Source organism: Drosophila santomea, chromosome 2R, assembly GCF_016746245.2.
Source record: "Drosophila santomea strain STO CAGO 1482 chromosome 2R, Prin_Dsan_1.1, whole genome shotgun sequence".
Lineage (NCBI taxonomy): Eukaryota > Metazoa > Arthropoda > Insecta > Diptera > Drosophilidae > Drosophila > Drosophila santomea.
Window position 1 is genome coordinate 20,694,267 of NC_053017.2, and position 19,432 is coordinate 20,713,698.

At 46.6% G+C, this 19,432-nt stretch overlaps 4 protein-coding genes across 9 annotated transcripts; 1 reads left to right on the forward strand and 3 right to left on the reverse strand.

The window, feature by feature from the left end:
- Nucleotides 1-958: 958 nt before the first annotated feature.
- Nucleotides 959-3,028, reverse strand: LOC120446775 (proteoglycan 4). 2 transcript variants are annotated; one of them, XM_039627919.2, is made up of 2 exons: nt 1,723-3,028; nt 959-1,539 (listed from the first exon to the last, which is right to left on the reverse strand). In XM_039627919.2, the coding sequence occupies exons 1-2, from the start codon at nt 2,892-2,894 to the stop codon at nt 1,029-1,031; spliced, it is 1,683 nt and encodes a 560-aa protein (XP_039483853.1). In that variant the 5' UTR covers nt 2,895-3,028; the 3' UTR covers nt 959-1,028. The 2 variants fall into 2 exon arrangements, with proteins under 2 accessions (XP_039483853.1, XP_039483852.1); XM_039627918.2 differs by having other exon boundaries at nt 959-1,542; nt 1,723-3,026.
- Nucleotides 3,029-3,267: 239 nt separating this feature from the next.
- LOC120446343 lies at nt 3,268-6,485 on the forward strand. Of its 5 annotated transcripts, none has more exons than XM_039627266.1 (6): nt 3,269-4,532; nt 4,587-4,673; nt 4,731-4,814; nt 4,871-4,942; nt 4,999-6,144; nt 6,199-6,485. In XM_039627266.1, exons 1-6 carry the CDS (start codon nt 3,384-3,386, stop codon nt 6,448-6,450), a joined length of 2,790 nt encoding a protein of 929 aa, XP_039483200.1. In that variant the 5' UTR covers nt 3,269-3,383; the 3' UTR covers nt 6,451-6,485. The 5 variants fall into 5 exon arrangements, with proteins under 5 accessions (XP_039483201.1, XP_039483203.1, XP_039483200.1 ...); XM_039627265.1 differs by having other exon boundaries at nt 4,590-4,673; nt 4,996-6,144; XM_039627264.1 differs by having other exon boundaries at nt 3,270-4,532; nt 4,996-6,144.
- On the reverse strand, nt 6,479-7,329 carry LOC120446344 (bromodomain testis-specific protein). Its single transcript, XM_039627270.2, has one exon. The coding sequence runs from the start codon at nt 7,267-7,269 to the stop codon at nt 6,496-6,498; it is 774 nt and encodes a 257-aa protein (XP_039483204.1). The 5' UTR covers nt 7,270-7,329; the 3' UTR covers nt 6,479-6,495.
- Nucleotides 7,330-9,430: 2,101 nt separating this feature from the next.
- LOC120446475 lies at nt 9,431-9,817 on the reverse strand. Its single transcript, XM_039627478.1, has one exon. The coding sequence runs from the start codon at nt 9,794-9,796 to the stop codon at nt 9,431-9,433; it is 366 nt and encodes a 121-aa protein (XP_039483412.1). The 5' UTR covers nt 9,797-9,817.
- Nucleotides 9,818-19,432: the final 9,615 nt, after the last annotated feature.

Below are 19,432 nucleotides of genomic sequence, written 5' to 3' on the forward strand. Positions count from 1 at the left end.
TACAAAGGGGGGTGGGGGGGAGGCAGAGGAAAAACTAAACAATAAGCCAAAAAGTACGCTTGATTAAGTTTAACTTCCGGTCTGTTATAAATTGAGCATTTATGTGGGATTTGTTTGGGAACACAGTTTCTACTTTGTTGGCCAGGCGCCCGAAAAAAATCCATGGCATTCATCCATCGGCGTGCCAAACGAGACAAATGTTTAGGCCAACTCGAAAACACACACTCGCACACACGCACACACACATCCGCATGTCTATTTCCGGCGGAAGTGGTGAATAAAACATGAAACGAAATAAAATGACGGGCCGAGGCGGAGGAAGAAAGGAGAACTTTTAGTGGCCAAAAGTGAACATCCTGCCGTTGAGCCGAGCCTCCTGCTGTTGTATGCTTTGTATACTTGGGCGCAAATGGGTGAATTATTCGTGAACCAGCCAATCGAAGGGTCAACTAAAAATTAAATGACAAACATTTTATCGAGCACTGTAAGCAGTCCGAGAACTGTGGCTGCATCTCTGGCACTTAATATCCGTAGATAAAATATTCAATTTCCCTCTGACGACAAACCTGGGAAATAACCAAGTGAAGTGAGCGACAGCAGGGATTCAGCTTGGATTCTGCTTGGAGACGACGACGGCATGGAAATAATAATGAAATGAAATGAAATGCTGGCCGGGCCTTTTGACTTCGTCAATGAATATCAGAAGCAGGCAATTGAGTGGGCAAACTGAATATTATAATCATTTGATCGTTAAGGTCTCAATTATAGTTATTGCCCTGCTATTCAAGCAATTCGTTTTTGACCATAAACTACGTTTCGGGGCCAAAATCCATTTCGAAATTGATTCATTAACGAGCTGTGGCTTTGCGCACCGCAAATTATTTTACCAGGATTTTCGTGTTGCCCATTTATTAAAGGACTAGAGAACTAACTTATATGGATGTGGACTTAAAACTAGTTTCGGGTTTTTAAAATATTTTATTGTTTGTGAGGAGAGTTAGTTGGGCACTTGTTATATAGGACCTGTTTTATAGACAATAGTATCCGACACACGTGCTGCCAAAACCGTAGATGGGATCGCATTGTCTTGTGCTGGGCGGACATGGAGGACAGGAAGGACATTTATTGCAGGAGATGGACTGCGGACGAGGACATCTGGTGCTGCCGCTGGTGGGTCTGCATACCGGAGGATTGGCGTATCTGCAGACCAAGTCGTTTGGCGGATAGCCCAGCTTCACTTCAACTTTGGGTGGTGGGCGCTTCGGTTTTTTTTCTTCTGGCTTTTTCACTTCCGGCTTTTTTTCCTCAGGTTTTTTTTCTTCCGGTTTTTTCTTTATCAGCACCTGGGACACGCTGCTCTCGAAGATCGCCGTTTTCTTGGGCTCCCGGTCATGATGTTGCTTCACTGATGCCTCCTTTCTATTCGTGACCTTCACATGCACGGTACTCACGATGTCAGAGCCGGCGGGTACAACTATCTTCTCCTTCTCTATTGAGTCCTTATGTTCATGTGCATCGATATCTGTCGAACTGCTGTCACTACTGAAAAGTATAAAGGGTTTGCTACGAATATAATATCTTTTAATTACACCGTCTTAGGAAATTAAGCATATGGCAAACGAAAGGGGCAATAGCAAGTGGCTTTATAAATTATAAGTACAAATAAGGATTACCTTCTAAAATTAAATTAATTGTACTTTACTTCTTAGAAGGATCACCTACCTTTCATCTTCATCCTTGACAAGTGGTGGGTCTTCCTGCGAAATCGAAGAAATGGCTCTTGGTAGTGGTGCCTGGGATTGATCCTCGTTGTGCAGTCGGGAAGGAGGCTGAATATAGCTGGATGATCTGGATTTCGATTGGGGCGAGTCGGGCGAGTCCACCGGGCTCTTATCCTTGAACATTGTCTTCCCTACCGTCGCTTTAGGCTCGTCATTTACTGACCTTGGTTGGGATGTATCCCCGCTGGGCTGTCGGGAAGAAGGTGGTGTATAGCTGGGCGGTCTGGATTTCGATTGGGGTTCGGGCAAGTCCTTGAGGATAGTCTTCTCTACCGTGGCCTTAGGGTCATTAAAGTCGCGCTCGCTCTTCGCATACTCATGGTAGACTAGCTCCTCCATTGTACTTTTACGCTCAGATTTTGGCACCTTCGCCCTAATCGACTCCAGCATGGGCTGCAGCTCGGAGTTCCTCATGGCTCGATTGGGAACTCCATTGGGAACCACATCATCTTCTATGGCCTTGTCAGTATCCCTAAGGTACTGAGTTTCCGTCACTGGGAAATGGGTGACAGACTGAACCGTTTCGATGATAGTCTCCGTCTTCCCAGTGCGATGCTTCACCTCCACCTCCTTTGTGGTGAAGTCGGTGATCGCGATGTACTCCGGCTTGATCTCGATATCGCACTCCACCTCGTCCGTTTGAACGCCAACTTCGTGGGTTACGCAACACGGTCTTAACCAGTTTGCACAGGGTGGCTGAAAGCAGTTCTGCCGATTTTGTTGGCCACAACAAGAAATGCAAGGAGATTGCTGGGTACACTGCTGAGTAGGACTGGGTAAAAACTGCTGGGAATATTCCTTGGAAAATTGCTGAGAATAGTTTGGCTGAGCTCTCGACGGAGGTTGCTGCCCACAGAAACAGTTTGGAGGAGGCTGGAAACTCCAAATCTGAGCAGATTCCCGAGAAAGTGTTTGAGGATTTCTTTGGGAAAAATTCTGAAAAACTTCCTGAGGATCTGATCTCTTCTGCCAGCTAGGACGTTGCTCCGAACCACGCATCACATATTTCTCCGGGAAACATTTCTGTTGGCAGGGCATCGGCTGATTGGGCAAACGAATTTCACACCGACACCGTGGACATTGGCAGGATTCATTCATCGCTCTGTAGTCCATCGTCCTGAATCCCAGGATTTGAATAACAATTCCGGACTAGAAATCATCGAACAACGTTCAAATAGGATTCTACTAGGCACCCGGCACACACAATTTGTTCATTGAAACATCGAAATGGTTGTTATTGTTTTTTATGAACATGGCATACTTTGTTATTTAATGAAATAACTCTTTAGATAAATATGAACTTTAAAGTTGAACTCCATCTATTTATAGGTAATACAGAGCAAGGGATTTAAACATTTTTTAAAAAAATTACTGGCTATATTGGAATTGCTTCAATTTGTTCCTTATCATGTTCTAAAATACCGGAATTCTACAAAATAATTAATCATATCTACCTTTGACATCAGAATTAGTTCTAATAACTCCATACGAAATCCAGTTTTTTGCGAACACATGCCAAGCTGAGAGCTTGTTTTTTTTTATTTAAATACCTTTTTGTAGATAAATTATAGAGTACAAAATTCCGGCACATAGTGAATTGCCATGAATTTCCAGAAGAAGCTGGATGACTTCACCCGGAACTTGGACTTGGCCAAGTGGTACATGGGTATATCGGCGCAGCAGGAGGACACGATGTTCACCATGTCGGAGAGCCTGCGGGATGACTTCGAGCAGGGAACTGGGGAGAAGATGTTCAAGATGCTGATAGCCCTGGGCCTCCAGCCGGTGATATCCAAAAAGAAGATCAGCCGGATCGTGCAGTTGAGCAGGAATAACATACTGGCCTTCCTCTACTTTGTGATGGAGGGCTACTACAAGACGAAACAAAAGGATGGCGTCTACAGCATTAACGAGCAGCTGCTGATGAATGCCATAGCCAAGATCGATATGTTGCCCACCATTCGAGCTCTGGACACTGTGCTGCCCCGGCCTCCGGTTAAAATACCAGATCCACAAACGCAATCCTTAGCTTCCCTTACCACCACGGAGCGTCCACCAAAGAAACCCTGCAAGAAATCGCCCTACTTCCTAAAGCAACCAAGACCCGTTCCAAGGATTTCACGTCTGACAGCGAAGATTCCTGATTTTGTCGTATCGTTCAGCTTTTGGCCCATCGATGGTCCGCCCGATTATGGCAAGGACGATGAGGAGCCTTGGTATGCGGCGTACCGACTGAATCCCGGCCAGCGGCTGATCAAGAAAACCCTCTCCGAGACCCTGGAGCGCTACTTCAAACTGGCAGTAGTGGAGGGAAAGCAGGAGGAGCAGGAGGAAACCCCAAAAAGCCGGGAGCCCGAGGCCAATATGTGCTTGGTGCACAAGGAACAGGTGTTGCAGGCCCAGCTACTGAGGGATGAACTGGCGGTTAAGGCGAGGGATCGCTGCCTGGAGCTCCTCGATGTGAACGAGCCGTACGCCAAACTGCGAAAGGCCAGAATCGTCGCCCAGTTGGAGCACGACATCGATGTCATCATGGCACGCCACCGGAACGCCATGCACTGCGACCAGACCAAGGTGCTGACCATTGAGAACTTCGACTGCGTCCTGTGCCAGAAGATGCTGGTATCGCAGCCCTGGCCAGAGCCCATGGATCAGGTGGGTCGTGCTCTGGTGGGCGAGGATTGCGCCCTAGCCCATACGACTTTGGATACTTACCGCGGAAAAAGGTTGGAGGGTGGTGCAGAGCAGCCGGTAGGTTGAACATTACCAAAGATATTCCCTTTTTCTAAGATCACTTTGCTACAGAAGAATAATACGGATCGCACAGTAGTCCAAACGGCTCCAATCGATACTGGCTGCAGAAAGGGAAAGAAGAGTGATGGAGTGAAGCAAGTAAGTTGGAAATGACCAAATATCTTTATATTTTCTATATCCTTTATCGTCTTGAAGTTAAATAAGGATGGCACAGTAGCACAAACGGCTGCAATCAATATTTGCCGCGGAAAAAGGCTGGAGGCTGGTGGAGATAAGCCAGTAAGTTGAAAGTTATGAAATAGGTTTACTTTCCTCATAATCTTTCCCTATTAAAGAAAAATACTGATCGCACATTAGGCCAAACGGCTGCAATTGGAAAAAGACTGGAGGGTGGTGGCGGAAAGCCGGTAAGTTGAAAGTCACGAAATAGCTAAACTTTCCTAATAATCCTTCTCTATAGAAGAAAAAGGACAAAAAGGGGAAGAAGGAGAAAAAAGCGAAAGTAGTGCAGCCGGAACCAGAACCTCCGAAACCGGTGAAGGTAACGCCCTATAAGCCACCGCCCCTCAAACTCTTTAGCCCCCCCTTCCGGATGCACAACGTCGACTTCAAGGAGAACTTGCCGGTGTGTAAGCAAGTAATTGGCCCTGTGGAGTGCGAGGTTCCGCCGGCGCCCAAAAAGACGGCCGTATCATTTCTTCTGGCCAAGGGAAAGCTGGAGGGAAAGGCTCATAGGTGCGATATGCGCATGCCCAACCACAAGCAGGTGAAAACTAAGTTCTTTCGGGGACCCAGATCGAACAAACCGTACAAGTTCAAGTACCATCGGGTCTTCCAAAGCGGCCAACCGAAACCCTTTGATCTGAGTCATATTGTGACCAAGTCGTTTGTGAAGGCGCTGGATAAGTCGGATGAGGACGAAGTCGATGATCCCTTTTACTTGAAGAATCTCTTGACGGAGATGGTGATTGAAGATGAGGCGCCTCCGGATACCAAGTCTGAAGGTCCTCCTGACGACGAGATGGAAAAGCAACCGATTCAGGCTAACCAGCCACAGTTAGAAATCTTCAGAGACCTGGAACTGAATACGGCGCCCCACAGTCGGGAGACGTTGGATCGTTCGAGCAACCACAGTTGCCGCAGCCACATGAACTACAAGGCGGAGATCGTGGACGCTGTGGTGAGATGTGCCAAGGCCGTTTGGCAGAAGCGCACCTTGATCAAGCGGGCCGAGATGGAGCGCATGGGCAGGTTGACGCCGCGCAAGGCATTGACCCACAGGGATACGCAAACGTTTGATCCCAACGACGACGCCCAGATGGACCAGTTGCTGAAGGATGGCATGCGGGTGCTCAGGAAGGAACCCCGCTATGTGCTCGCCTGTCTGCCGGATGCCCACAAGCTGCCAGTGCTGCGGGAGTGGATCAAGAGGAGGTACGGCAAGACCTACAGCCAAAAGGAGCTCGAGGACAATTTAACCGAGTCGAACCGGATATTCGAGCTGGTCACCATCCTCCAGAGCACTCCCACCAGCCCCGATCTCATGGGCATCGATCGTATGCCCAGGGCCAAGGAGAACTTCAACTACTACAAGCAGATTAAGAATACGGTTTGTGCATTCGATATATGTTACTATTCCATCTCCATTATTTCCTTTTTATAGGCTGCCCTGGCTATGCAAGCGTATCACGATCAGCTGAATGCCAGCTACCTGGCCAACATGAGCTCCGCCTGGTACGCCATGGGCAATTACCTGGTGCCTGGGGGACCTCCACGCAGGACCTTCTTCGCGTACATAGCCTCCAATCCGCAGGAGATCATGCGCAATAAGACATGGAACGGGGACTTCCGGAACTACCGCTCCATGCGCGACAAGAGGAAGGAGACGGAGCGGCTTTTGGGCAAGAAGGACTAGATTACAATAAATGAAAACCCTTTTTCAATATGGAACTCATGGAACTCAGTTGTATTTGGGCTTGGTGCGGGCCACTCGTTTGCCGGTAATCCCCTTGCTGGCCAAATACTCCAGGATGCAGCGCTTGGTGTGCACCTTCAGTTGGCAAATGTCGAACTCCAGCTCCCTGTTGCAGTACTCGGCCTTCTCCATGCGTTGAATCAAGTGGATCACATGGAGCAGCACCTCGCCGTCCAACTGCTGAATCTTGGCGTGCAGATCAAGGTCCTCCTCGGTTGTGAACGCCTCCTGCTGCTCCGAAGTGGCCAAGAGTGATGGCGGTGCCCATTCGGGAGGCGCATCCATAATGGAGGAAGGATCCTCTGAGCTGCTCACCTCCGCGTCCGTCGATGATGAGTCCGATTCATCCGAGGAGCTGGAAGAACTCTCTTCCTCGGCACGCGCTATTTTGCCGGAGCAGATGTACAACTGCACCTGGGCGTACATCTCCTCGAAGATGAGCTGCAGCTGCTTGGCCATGTGGTAGCACAGGTGGCCGGGATTCGTGTACAGATAGGTGTTGTAGAAAATCAGTCTCATGTCCTTGGCGAAATCCGCGGCAGTGAGATAGCAGGCCGTATTCAAGCGATGCCTCACGGTGGACAGATCCATGGGCTCCTTGACGATCTCGTGGTAGTCGTGGAGGCCCAGCAGCTGGGCATCCAGTGGCTCGTAGAACACCCAAGCAATATTCTTATAGGTATTGGAGAACAGCCTTTTGATAATCACCTTGCAGGCATTTATTTCCGGCGAGGAAATCGTTTCTTGTTTTCCAGCCATTTTAGTAAAAATCTCGACTGTCAGAAAATTCTATTTTAACTTCTACCCTTTTGACAGCTTGAACGCAATGCTGAAAACCCGAAGCGCATCACTTTTATTCAGCTGTCATTTTCCACACTCTGGGTTGCCCTGTACGAAAATATTTATCTGGTATATTTAGCTTATGAAAACTTGTGGGATTGCCACCTCAGTCCGAGCGGAAAAGTCAATCCACAAATGCGGTTGGGGCAGCAAACAAATTCAGTTAATTAGGCAAGTGGTTTCGGCCAGGAATGTATTTCCATACATTTTGCGTGGGAGTGCGGTCCTTGGGGCGAATGCTTTTCCTCAATCCCGAAGCTAGGATAGTTCATTCCAGGACCCATACAAACAGTCCTTTTTTTCCGGTGAACGTATTTAAAAGTCTCATCAAGCTGAGGGCCAGAAAATATTTATGGTCAACCGCTGACGTTTGCTATTTTAGAGTGGCAAAATATTTCGTTAGCATAAAAGTTTTGTTAGGACACACAATATGCATAATTTTTGGGCAAATATTTGCAGGGCTTTCATTTGGGCAGTCAACAAGTTGGGTTTACCAAAAAAGTTAAATCGAAATCCTGTTTTAAGCCACTCTGTTAAGTTGCGATCCACACGCGTGAGGGGAAATCCTGTGGCTCTCTGCCTCTGTTAGCTTTGGATCCACAAATGAGCGCCACTGATTTACTGAGAACTCCTTTCTCTCGCTGTTAACTTACCTGCCACAAAAAGCTGCAAATTGGGTGGCCATCGGAGCAGGTCTGGGCCACATCTTGGGGCGCCTCTTCAGTCTGCTGTTGGGCTCTTGGGGGAATGGTCCTGCGAGTGGGTCAACTGGGGCTACACTCCACTGACACACTTGCGAATGGTGGGGATTCCTCTTTGGGTATCACCTAGTTCGCATGTTAACCTTCAACCCCAAGCTTGGGAACTTGGCTTATCTCAAAGCACAGAGTTTGGAAAACGTATGAAAAGGAGAAAGCAGAGAGTAATCTTCAAAGTATATAAGAAGTTATTGTAATACATGTAATCAATTCCCACAGTTTTGCAAGATCATGAAATACTTCTAGACCTAGAAATTACTAACATGAGTGACACTTTTATGCATATCACATGTAGCTGAGAGCCCTTAGCACACGATTCCCTTTCATCTTGTCGATATGTCAGTGGGGCCAGAACTTCACTTCGCGTTTCACGGTAAACATTCCGCGCTCTATTCCCGATTTCTAGTTAAAAATATTGTTCGTTTTTCACACAAGTAAAACTGCGACACTCAATCAGTTGGCAGATGAAATTATACACCGGGGGACTGGGCCAGGTGCTAAAAGGATCGCCAGGGGGACGAGAAGGAAACGTGTGAGACTGTCAGAGGCACTCCCTCCATACTACCCTCCCTTCCTCCATCCCCCACCGACTTGCCCCACACCTGCGACCGTATCCCTACCTGGCTATCCCGCATCCCGTTGGAACCAGGCAATATATGGATAAATATATAAAAAAAGGGCGGCAATATGAAAGCCCTGCAGAAATGGGTAAGGGAAGAAGAGATATGAGAAATGTACATTTGGACAGGCTACACACGCTGTCCTCGCACGGCCGATCGAAAGAGAGGGGGCTATGGGAGCGAAAGAGACGGCGACAGCCAGTCAGATGTCAAACATTCTTTTGACACTTTGTCATAGCATCTCCCGGTGACACTTGTCAGCAGTCGGATTTCGCATTTCGGAGGAATGGCTGTGCCGCAGTTGATTTATACTGCCATGCATACGATATATATATGTATGTGTAAATACATGTATCTATATGTGCGCTATTGTGTCTTAATAGCATTTACTTATGCAGCGCCTCTATTCAATTTGGCTAATGCAGCGATAACAGTGACTTTTCCTTTCCTCTGACTAGGCACAGATAGTATGGAAATTACAGAAGCCAAAGCAAGGGACTATTCTATCACATAGATCTATCACACAGATCTGTAACACAGATAATGTCTCACTTGATCAGCTAATGAAGAAATCATTCAAGTTGAACCTAGAGTTAAAGATCTTTATTTCATTAATGTGGCACCGATGAACATCGTCTAGTTGTATAATGAACACAATTCCTTCGCAAATAAATAATAGAGATCCCAAGGGATCGAGTGCACTTAGGAGCCGTATATCACCACTTGCGACTTGATGCCAGCGCCCCGTGCAGAGGTGAACTTGATCGTGACCGTCGTGGATCCCACTCCGCCGGAGGTGATCTCTGCAGTGGCTCCGCGCATTTTCTTCAGATCCGTGATTTTGATGTAGGTGATGGTCTTGGCAGTGCCCGCCTGCGTTAGAGTGTACGTCTTCGTGGTGGTGCCCAGCAAGGACTTGGCCTTGGTTATGGTCTCACTGGCGATGAGGGTATCCGTGCTTGCCTGGGTGCCGTAGGTGTAGTCATTTCCCTCTCCGCTTCCGAAGTTCGCATCGATGAAGCAGACGTGAGTGCCGACAAAGAGCAGGAAAACGCCAAAGAGGTACATTTTTGAGGTTGTTTTTTGGTGTAGAGATGAAAGCGTACTATGGGATAGGGCAATACAGCGATTCGTTTATATAGGGCCGAATGGAGTTGTAAATGTAACCCATCTGATGGCCTAAATAGATAGTGGCGAAGAAAGAGAAGTATCTGTAACACCTACGCAACGCTATCACGGACAAGATACATTCTATCTTGCCACACAATGAAAATGAAATGATTATTGGGAAAAACTAGTCCATCGACTGTGGAAAACGTGCCCTTCTTCTTATGAACTTTCAGATATTGTATTTTTTAGGGCCTGACAGAACTTACTTGCATTAATTTACGAGGAACGAGTATAAAACCAAACAGGTTTAGTTGCATCGAATGTTATTGTTTAGGAGAAAGTGAAATTTTAGACTTATGAAGATGGGTTTTTTATTTGACTCACGATCAAGCGGCTAAGAAGCTGTGTTACAAGTTCTAATAAATTACTGCTAATTGAAATTATTGTAAAGTAAACAGTATTTGACAGAGTTTGATATTCATGTTTCTTCCGAAGAGTACTTAAAAACAATTTGAGTCCGCTTCTTATTGCCAAATCTAATTCATTAGCTTGTTATCTACAAGAACTTAATTAAAAACAAGTGACAACCTGTTACTCAATCGCAATTAACAATAAAGTCGAGAGAAGATCTCACAGTTTTTATAGACAAACATAAAGACGAAATATATCTACGTGCGTCATGGCAGACAGTGGCATGTTCTTTAATTTTGAGGGGTTTCTTTGTAAATGGACATGTTTTGATTTCAAGAAATTTGAAAAGAGCTTATCGACTTCTCTGTAAGAGAGCACACTTTCACCGAAAAATATGATAATTGGGTTTGCAATTTAGGTTTCTCACTGAATGGGCGTTTTCAGAACAAACTCAATTAGCGCCCCGAATCGAGCGGGTGATTTTGCTATTTAGCCAGCAAGTTGACGGCTATTTATCAGGGAATCTAATCTAATCCTTTTGCTGGCCAAATAAATTAAAACGAAAAGCCTTTTCGGCAGACGAACCACTAAATTACACCAAAGATAATTAACCTGTGGGGCTCCGCATTTGCGGGAATGGGAGCGGGAAAGTTGGAGTCTCAATGGGTTTTCCCAAGCACTTTATTAGGTGTTCGACCCACAGCAGCGGAAGCGAAAACGACGGAGGAGCATCGACCAAGGACCAAGGACGAAGGAGCAAGGCGCAAGGAGCAAGGAGCGCACTGAAATTACAAAATGGCGAAAATTATTGCGGCACAGACTCGACCTCGTTGGCTATTTCCGTCGGCAGGCATTTTTCCAAATGAAGTTTGCAAGTAATCATGAAAAAGGTAATTTAATAAAAGCAAAATCGAGCAACATAAAACTAATTTACGGCCTGAAATTGCCTGTGAAAAGCGAGTTGAAAACACAGCAGGACCTCCTCCAGCTCCTCCATTGGCTGAGGTCAGTCCTTTGAAGTTCAAGGTTACCCACTCTCGCCAGCTTGCACTCTTATCCACCCAGCCGTAATAAGGGACATCGATTTACTAGGGGATACGCCCTCCTATGCATAAGCTCCTTGAGTGCCCGAGTCCTCGACGAGCCACTGTGCCACATGTCCAGCGGCAGCATCAGGACAATGGCAGCAGCAGCAACAGACGCAGCAGAAACAGCAGCAACATCCAGATCCGCAGCAACTACTTCCGTAGCATTTTCGAGTGGCAGCAGCAGCAATGTTCCCAAAGCGGCTCAAACTGGTGGAAAAAAGAGCAACATCGAAAGAGGATTTCTTCACAACGTTCCCATTATCCCAGAACGATAAGGAAGTTAACATTTTTTTGGTGTTTTCAGTAGCGTTGCTCCATGTTTATGTGAGCTTTGTTGCTAATAGTTTTCATTTCAAGCATGTTTATAAAGTATTTAACTAAACTGAGCAAACTGAGCTGCCATTAAACATATTAAATTGGAGCTTAACATTCCTTTGAAATTATGCAGCATTAAAGCCATAATCAACACTCAACTAACAAATTTGTTGGTAAATTATTTTAAAAGTGGCTTTCAGCCCCACAAAAACCCCGACAGCCACACATATGACAAAAGAATTTAAGAGCTTATTTATTCCACACATTTTTGTACCCCAACCGCTTCTATTTTTCATTTTTGGCTTGTGTCCAAGCGCTGAAAATCTATGGCCACAAAATAATACAAGGCCAAGAACCGCAGCAGCAAATATGGCTAAAAATGCTAAAGGACAATATGCTAAAGTTTGAGCAAATATGTGTGCCACACCCCCAAGTGGCCTCTGACCCCCAATTTTCGGCTTCCTTGGCTCGGATGCGAGTCCAAATCAAGGCATTTAAGCCGGAATTTCTGTGAGTGTGCTCCTGCATTATTTAAAAGTTGCTTTAACTTGCCACTTCATGCAACGTGTCCGCCAGCGAAAGTGGAGCAAACCATTGGGGATATGCGACGACGGCGGCGGCGAAAGTTTCCTGCGGAGAAAGGCCTACGCAAATGAGACCCAATTCCGCCAGGAGGACTTCCGTGGAGCAGTAGGTCGCCACCTGAGCAGGAAATCTTTGAAATAGTTTGAGATTGAGTGCATTTTCTTGGCTGGTAAATAGTAGTTATAAAATACACTTTTACATTTAAGATCATCATATGTAATGTTTGCGCTTGTGGTTTTCAGCGTTTTTTGCATACTCTCCCCATTTGCTCCATGCTGGCGTTGCTGGTGGATGCCACACGGTCGTGACCCACTGGACCAAATACTGCCATGCACCACTGGCAAAAATAACAATCTGTTTCCAAGGCTACTGGCCCGCCGCCGTCCATCTCCAGGCGGCCACTGAACATAATCTAAAACAGAAATGTTAAAATCCATTTTAATTTCTATTATGCAAATTTGCTCAAGTGCCATGTGTCGGGTTGTCGAGTTGGCGGGTTGGCGGGTTGGCGGGTTGGCGGGTTGTCGGAGCGACGTCGGATTTTAGCCCACTCCAGACCAGAAGTGGTCTGTCCCACTCCCAAGCACCACACACACACATTCCAGCTGGAGAAGTGGCTCAGTCTAGTCGTGTTCGCCTTGCCCCGAATGCATAATAACTTTATTACGGTGCAGATGGGCTCCAAGTGGAGGGGGTTGGGTGTCGGGCAGTGGACACCCGGATAAATCCACTCGACCCTTTATGGACCATCTGCAAATGAGAGAAAGGGATAATAGAACCAGTATCGTAGAAGTATATTACCATATTGATGGGTAAAATGCTGACTGTATGTGTTCAAGTTCGATCTATTGATGTCCAACTGTACTCCTTTTGCGCTAAGCTCCCGATGGCATATGCGGCAAACTTTTTTGCGAAAATAGTTTTGGTTGAAAAATTTGAATGCAGAATTTTCATAGCTGCATCCTTTCATTTCTGACATGGCCAATTCAATTTGTGAAAATATGGCACAAAGGCGACCGGCAAAACAAGGCGAACCCGACATACTGGCACACATATGTATGTACATACATATATTCCGAAATATAGTTTGTGGCCAGGGAGGAGCCCAATTTAAACGCTTGCCGAGTGACACATGCCGGGATGCGAGATGCGAGACTGGGGAAGGGAACACTGGCACACAGGACACAGGACGCAGGACTCGTTGCGAGCTGAAGACGGGCAGATAGGAGATGGGAAATGGGAGATTGGGGGATTGGGAGACAGGAGACGGAGTTGCGACAGGAGCCACATTGCTGACGACAAAGCAAAGTGGGTCAAAAAGAGGAAAAATGCGAGGCATTTCTCGCGGGTGTCACACACACACACTCACACATATACATACATCTCTCCTGCTCCTTTTTGCGCACATGTTAAACATCCTCGCGCCCTTGTCATGGCCTCCACCCACCACCCACTCCCGACTCGACCCACTAGCCACCACCCCGCACCCGCGTCTCACGCCACAAAGGCCCAGCGGTGTCAGCGGCGGCACTTTGACATTTTTGGAGCAATGTGCCCTGCGGCTTGAGCGGAATGGGGATGCCGGATAGCGGAGCTGGGGGGTACTGAAGAGCGGGGGCAAGGATGCGAGGGCACGCTCTCTGCTCGGGTGAAAGGCAAATCATGTGCGGCAACAACAACATATGAAACAAAACAACGCATGTTCAGTGGAGATCAGAATACAACGAAGCCTGGATACCCTATAATATAGATGGACATGAGATAAATGAAAGCTGTCCCAGAGTATGCAATAGTTTGCATGCTAAAAAAAAACTTTGGTGTAAGGGAAATTATATCTATATCTTACTTACTCCTTGATATCTAACTGCTGCTATTCTATCTACAAGAGAGGCCCATCGAGGAATGTACCTTCTCCAAGTCAGAGAACACCAATGCAACATGCAAATTGAATAAATGGAGCAGGGCAGGAGGAGGATGAGCAGCAGGAGCGTTGGAATGGGGAATGCTGAATGTCGTGAATGGAGGATGAAATGGGGAGCGGGAGCGGGAGCGGGAGTGGGAGCCGACGGGGGAATCAAAGGAACCACGACATTGATTTCGCATTTGGCATTCGGAGCCGCCGTTTGGAGACCGGAGTTTGGGGATTCCGCCCGGGGGAGCGTGCGGTGCGAATCAGTTTACGTATGTCAATGGCGTTCGTTTCCTTTTGTAATAAAATTTTATGAGCCGCCGTCGCCTCGGCATTGTCAATTTTTATTGTTATTGTTTCGGCAACATAAACTTGAAATCGATTAGAGGGCCAGGGACGAGAGGCGGGGGGCGTTGGCGAACTGAGGCAGAACCACAAGTTTCGCAAGTCAAAAGCTCAAGTGACAAAGTTTTATTTTGATTTATGGCGCGGAATCAGGAAAGCGCATAGAACAACTCCCAAGATCACCAGCCAGCTGCCACTTCCCGCTATCCGTTTCCATTCCCGGCCAGAAATCAAGAGTCATCGTCAGTCGGCCAGATAAGTAAAGGCCAAAAAAAAGGACCAAAAACTTGGCCAGCAGGCTGAACAAATAAATCACACAAATTAAACACAGAGTCGAATGCAATTTGACGTCGCAAGTTGCAAAGTTCTTCCGCACGGATTCGGTGGTGTGCTGGATGGTGGCCGGAATGGGTGGCTTTGGTGGTTTTTGGTGGCTTTTCCGGGCGGTGGCGCCGCAGAAATGAAGACGCAGCAGATTGCGACCGCCGCTTTTATGATGCGGCCAGCAAAAGTTGGTTCTTAGCCCGGCTTATTTGCGCGTCGCCTTCGTCCTGCGGTTCTTTCGCTCTCACTTCGTCCCATTTTTTTATGCATTTGCCTTAATTGCATCAACTTGGGAATTGTTTGACCAGCGAATTGGCCAAATAAATTGTTGACAAAGCGGGTAAGCGATATGCCCCATGGCGTGAGTGCTTTTGTAAGCTCTTACATATCAGATTAAATGCGTAAAATTCAAGTGCAGAGTTAAATTTAATATTATTCAACCATTCACATGGCATACCCACTCCACTCAGTTGGGCAATCAACTCGATTTATCATATACCCATTAGCAATCGATAAACTCGAGTCGCCAATTTCCGCCATCAGCCAGTCAATGATTGTCGCACTCCGACTCCAGAGACGCCACTTCCGGTGGCCCACCAGAGCTTCCCAATCCCCACGGGGATGATGATGAGATGAGATGGGGTCTCAACGCATTCACACGTAAGTCGTTTGTAATTTGGTCGAGTTCATAATCATAATAATTATGGGGTGTGCGGAAAGTGGGGCTTATGGCCAAGTTGCTGTACGGAGTTGCTTGCGACGGAGTTTCCGCCACGGATTCCCTTTATGAGCCTTTTTTTGCCGCATGTCCATAACATGCGCAAATAACATAATTTCTGGCATTAAAATCAATTTTCATCTTTCCCCAGACGCCGTCAATTGTAGCAGCTGCTTCCATCCGCTTTCCCGCACATTTTCCCTTATTTCCCTTATTTTCTTCGCTTGGATTCGCTTCCGTTCTATTTGCCATGAATTGGCCGTGGCATTGTCGTGAAAATAATGCAAATAGTAATTTCTGGAATTGCCATTTTGGCTGCCATAGTCAACTTCTGGAAATAGCCATTGCCATAGCCGTTGCCAGAGATTTCTGACTGCGAAGGCCTCCTCTAATGACAATGGGCATCATTTTCATTCCCATTCCAAATTTATTCCCTCGTTGTCTGCGGTCTGCAAATGGCGCCCAACAACAATGTTCCTCGAAATTGTCGACCAGACAATATTTTCCACACGACAACAATCATAATGGACAGACGGGCTGTGGAGAAAAGTTGGTGGAATGGGTATATGCATACTTCTAAACTATTCGGGATATTATATTTTCAAACAAGGCCAAGTGAATGCACGACTATCCGCACTTTAAGCCACAAGTTCCATGCCAAGGAGACTCAATTCCTTAAAGGCTTAACCGAAGTGTCAAAGCCAGGAAGAGGGGAGAGGGGGCTTTCCCGAGCGTTTTCTCAAAGTGAAATAAACATTACAAAATAATATAAATGCGAAATATATACGGCTGTGGAGCGAGCGGGGCGGGGCGGGGCACGCTGAATGTGTGAAAAATGAAGGGAAATGCCGCGACGCAGGAGCGGAAATGAAAAATGCACGAGTAAGAAGGAACGGAAATGCTACCAACGGCGATAAGAATGCTTAGCAGCAGCGGCAGAAGGAGCAGGATCCTGGAGGAAGTAAGCCCACAATGAAGAAGGAGTAATGCTTTCCCAGTATTACTAAACATTGTGGCTCCAAACGGTGGTAGCCACAGAAAAGGAGACGAATTAAACGCTTAGATTGCATTATTAAAGAGGGAGCCTTTCATTCCAACCGCAGTTTGCATAGCATACTTTTAGGCCTCTTTGGTTTCAACTATAAAAACATCCACAGGTTTCCATTATTCTCATTTGCCCCGCAGCCATTTGGCAATCGAAGCGTGTGGCAAGAGCCCATTCTCCTGTTTGTTTGTGTTATGACTCTTCCATTTTCATCAATTTTCAGCCCAGTGGCTCCGCTCATTCCTCCATTAGCCCAGCTTGTGAGCATGTGTCACTCAATTGCAAGTTAAGCGCCAAATTGGGACCCCGAGGACCATCCGACGTCGCCTGATTTGCGCTAATTGCGTCCTTGAGTGGGAGGACTCAGCTGCAGACCCCCTGCACTGCTGCACTGCAGCACTTCCACCTTCGACAGCAACTCCTCCGCGCCATTCAACCCACTCAAATCAGGAAGCAGAACGTGCCTTTTGAACTTTTCCAAGAACACTGTAAAATTGAAACTTATGTTGTGCTCTATAGTTAAATAAAAGCAATGCTAAGAAGTACTTATTAAAATATTAGACACTACGGAATGCTAATAAAAAACCCTTGTCTAAGAATGTAGTATCACATTTCTCTCTGTGTAACTCAACTCCTTTTTTGAAGTTATTGCTGCAAGCGAATGTCGCAGGGTGCCAAATCAATTTGTGCAGCGTGTCTGTTTGGCTTTTCACACCCAACTCTTGCCAACTTTTTGTCCTGTGCGAAAAGGGGTATCCCTGAGCAAAAACAAAGGACTCGAAGGACGGACACCAGAAGCGACAAGAAGCGAGTCATTAGGCAATAAGCAAAAAGTAAAGCAGTCAAAAAACAAAAGCCAGAAATTTGCACACGCGCTATCAATTCGAGGCCCAAACAATGCCACTTTTTAGCCCTTCTACGGGCTATTTGTCTACTGTTTTCCGCTTTCCTTTTTTTATTGTTTTTATTGTTCTTTGAGCGCTGTTCATAAAACGCGTGCCGGCCATCAAAAATAATAAACACCCCTAATTTCGAGGACCAACAGGAAGAGAACTGATGGCGTTGACGAGCTGAGTGCCCCCCAACCCATCCACGATCTCCTCAGTTTCAGTTTCAGTTCAGTTCAGTTTCAGTCTCTCATTAAAATCAACACCCAGCGCTGTTGATGATATTTCAGAGCTCGTCATCGTCGACGGAGCGTCATTAATATTTGGCGCTTAGGCGAATGCAGCCGCATGAATTGTGGCCAACTCCTCCCCACCAGCAACATCCTCTTTGGGTGGAAGGTGGAAGGACCACCCAGTTGTACGCTGGAAAAAAACAAATTAGGTCCTTACATTTATGTAGCATTTAATGCCGCAGCTCATGATGGCGACAGTGAACGATTACGCTTGTTCATGTTAAATGTATTCGCAGCCTAGTTTCCTCACTCGCTTGTGATTTTCTCGCAGTGCAGCCAGAGTGGCAGGAGGATGCGTTGTTTTGTCCCATTTGCAGCAGGAGCTGGAGCACACGCAAAAGCGACAGCAGAAACGGGACCAGGAGTAGGAGCAGGAGCAGGAGCAGGAGCAGGAGCAGGAGCAGGAGCAGGAACAGCAGAGATTTGGATCTTTTGCTCTATTGTTTGCAGCATCGAAATAATGCCGTTTCATGCATATGCATTCACGATGGGGCATCGGGCCATTGGGGATGAAAAAAGTGGGGGCAGGGGCTGTTCCGGGATATAGAATAGGGAGGGGAGCTGTATGCAGACAATCAAATTTGATGTCAGAATGTGCCGTCGAATGAAAGCGGTCTGTTTAATATGCATATATGCAACGCAGTCCCAGTTTAGGTTCCAGTTTTCGTGTCATTCCGCACAAAACCACCCCACACCACCCCACACCACCCCACACCGCCATAATGGCCAAACACAAACACTCATCCTTTTCGCGCTGTGTATGCATGGATTTGCCAAAGCGCATCAAAATAATGAGCAGCCGCCCGTAAATATGCTTTAAAATTTTACGAGTTGTCATGGGGGATTAATGGTAGCCAAAAAGGATATTTGCTGGATCCATTGTTCAGCGGAGTTTTCGCAAACGAAAATTGAAGCTAGATTAGTCCGATTGTACAGCAGTATCGTGTGGTGAAAGCTGTTGCCGAATGGGTGTAGCAAGTATATGGAAAATCCCAGAGAATTACTGACTGGCATGCGTGATGTGGCACTTGTAATTTGAGTTGCAACAGAAACTTGTATAAGCATAGTTTCGCTTAAATGTGTATACTTTATTAAGGGTTTTTAATTCATTGGGGCTATCGAATTATATTAATCTGTGACCCTTAAAATGGTAAAAATCTGAAATGGTTTTCCATTCAAGTTTGTCCAGGAGGAAGGTGCGGAAAGGGGGAGTTGGTCTTCCAGTTCCTGTGCTTGGACTTTGAAGCCCGGCTATTGGTTCTCTATTGGTTTTCCTTCAATGCGTGCTAAAAGTGTTTTTCCTCAGACGCTTTACTTGTGTTGTCTTGGGGGGTAAACAGAAACTCGACAACAACAACGGCATCAACTATAAGGAGCACTTAAAAGAAACACGTAGAAGAGCAGTAGAAAGTGGCTGGAAAGAGGAGGAGAACGTGATCCGAGGAGTAGGGAACTCGATGCCGTTCCTCTGCCACTCTGCCACTCGGCCACTCGATTCTGTTCTGTTTTTGTTGCCAATGTTGTTCTGAGTGGTTGCCGTTTTACCGTTTTGCACTGCCAAGGTCACAACCCACTCGAAGTGGGGCCAATCAAGTGCTCGTTGAGGTGGTCAAGTGAATTATTGGGCATGGACATGGGTTACATGACTTAGGCAAGTCGAATTTGCATTAGCAT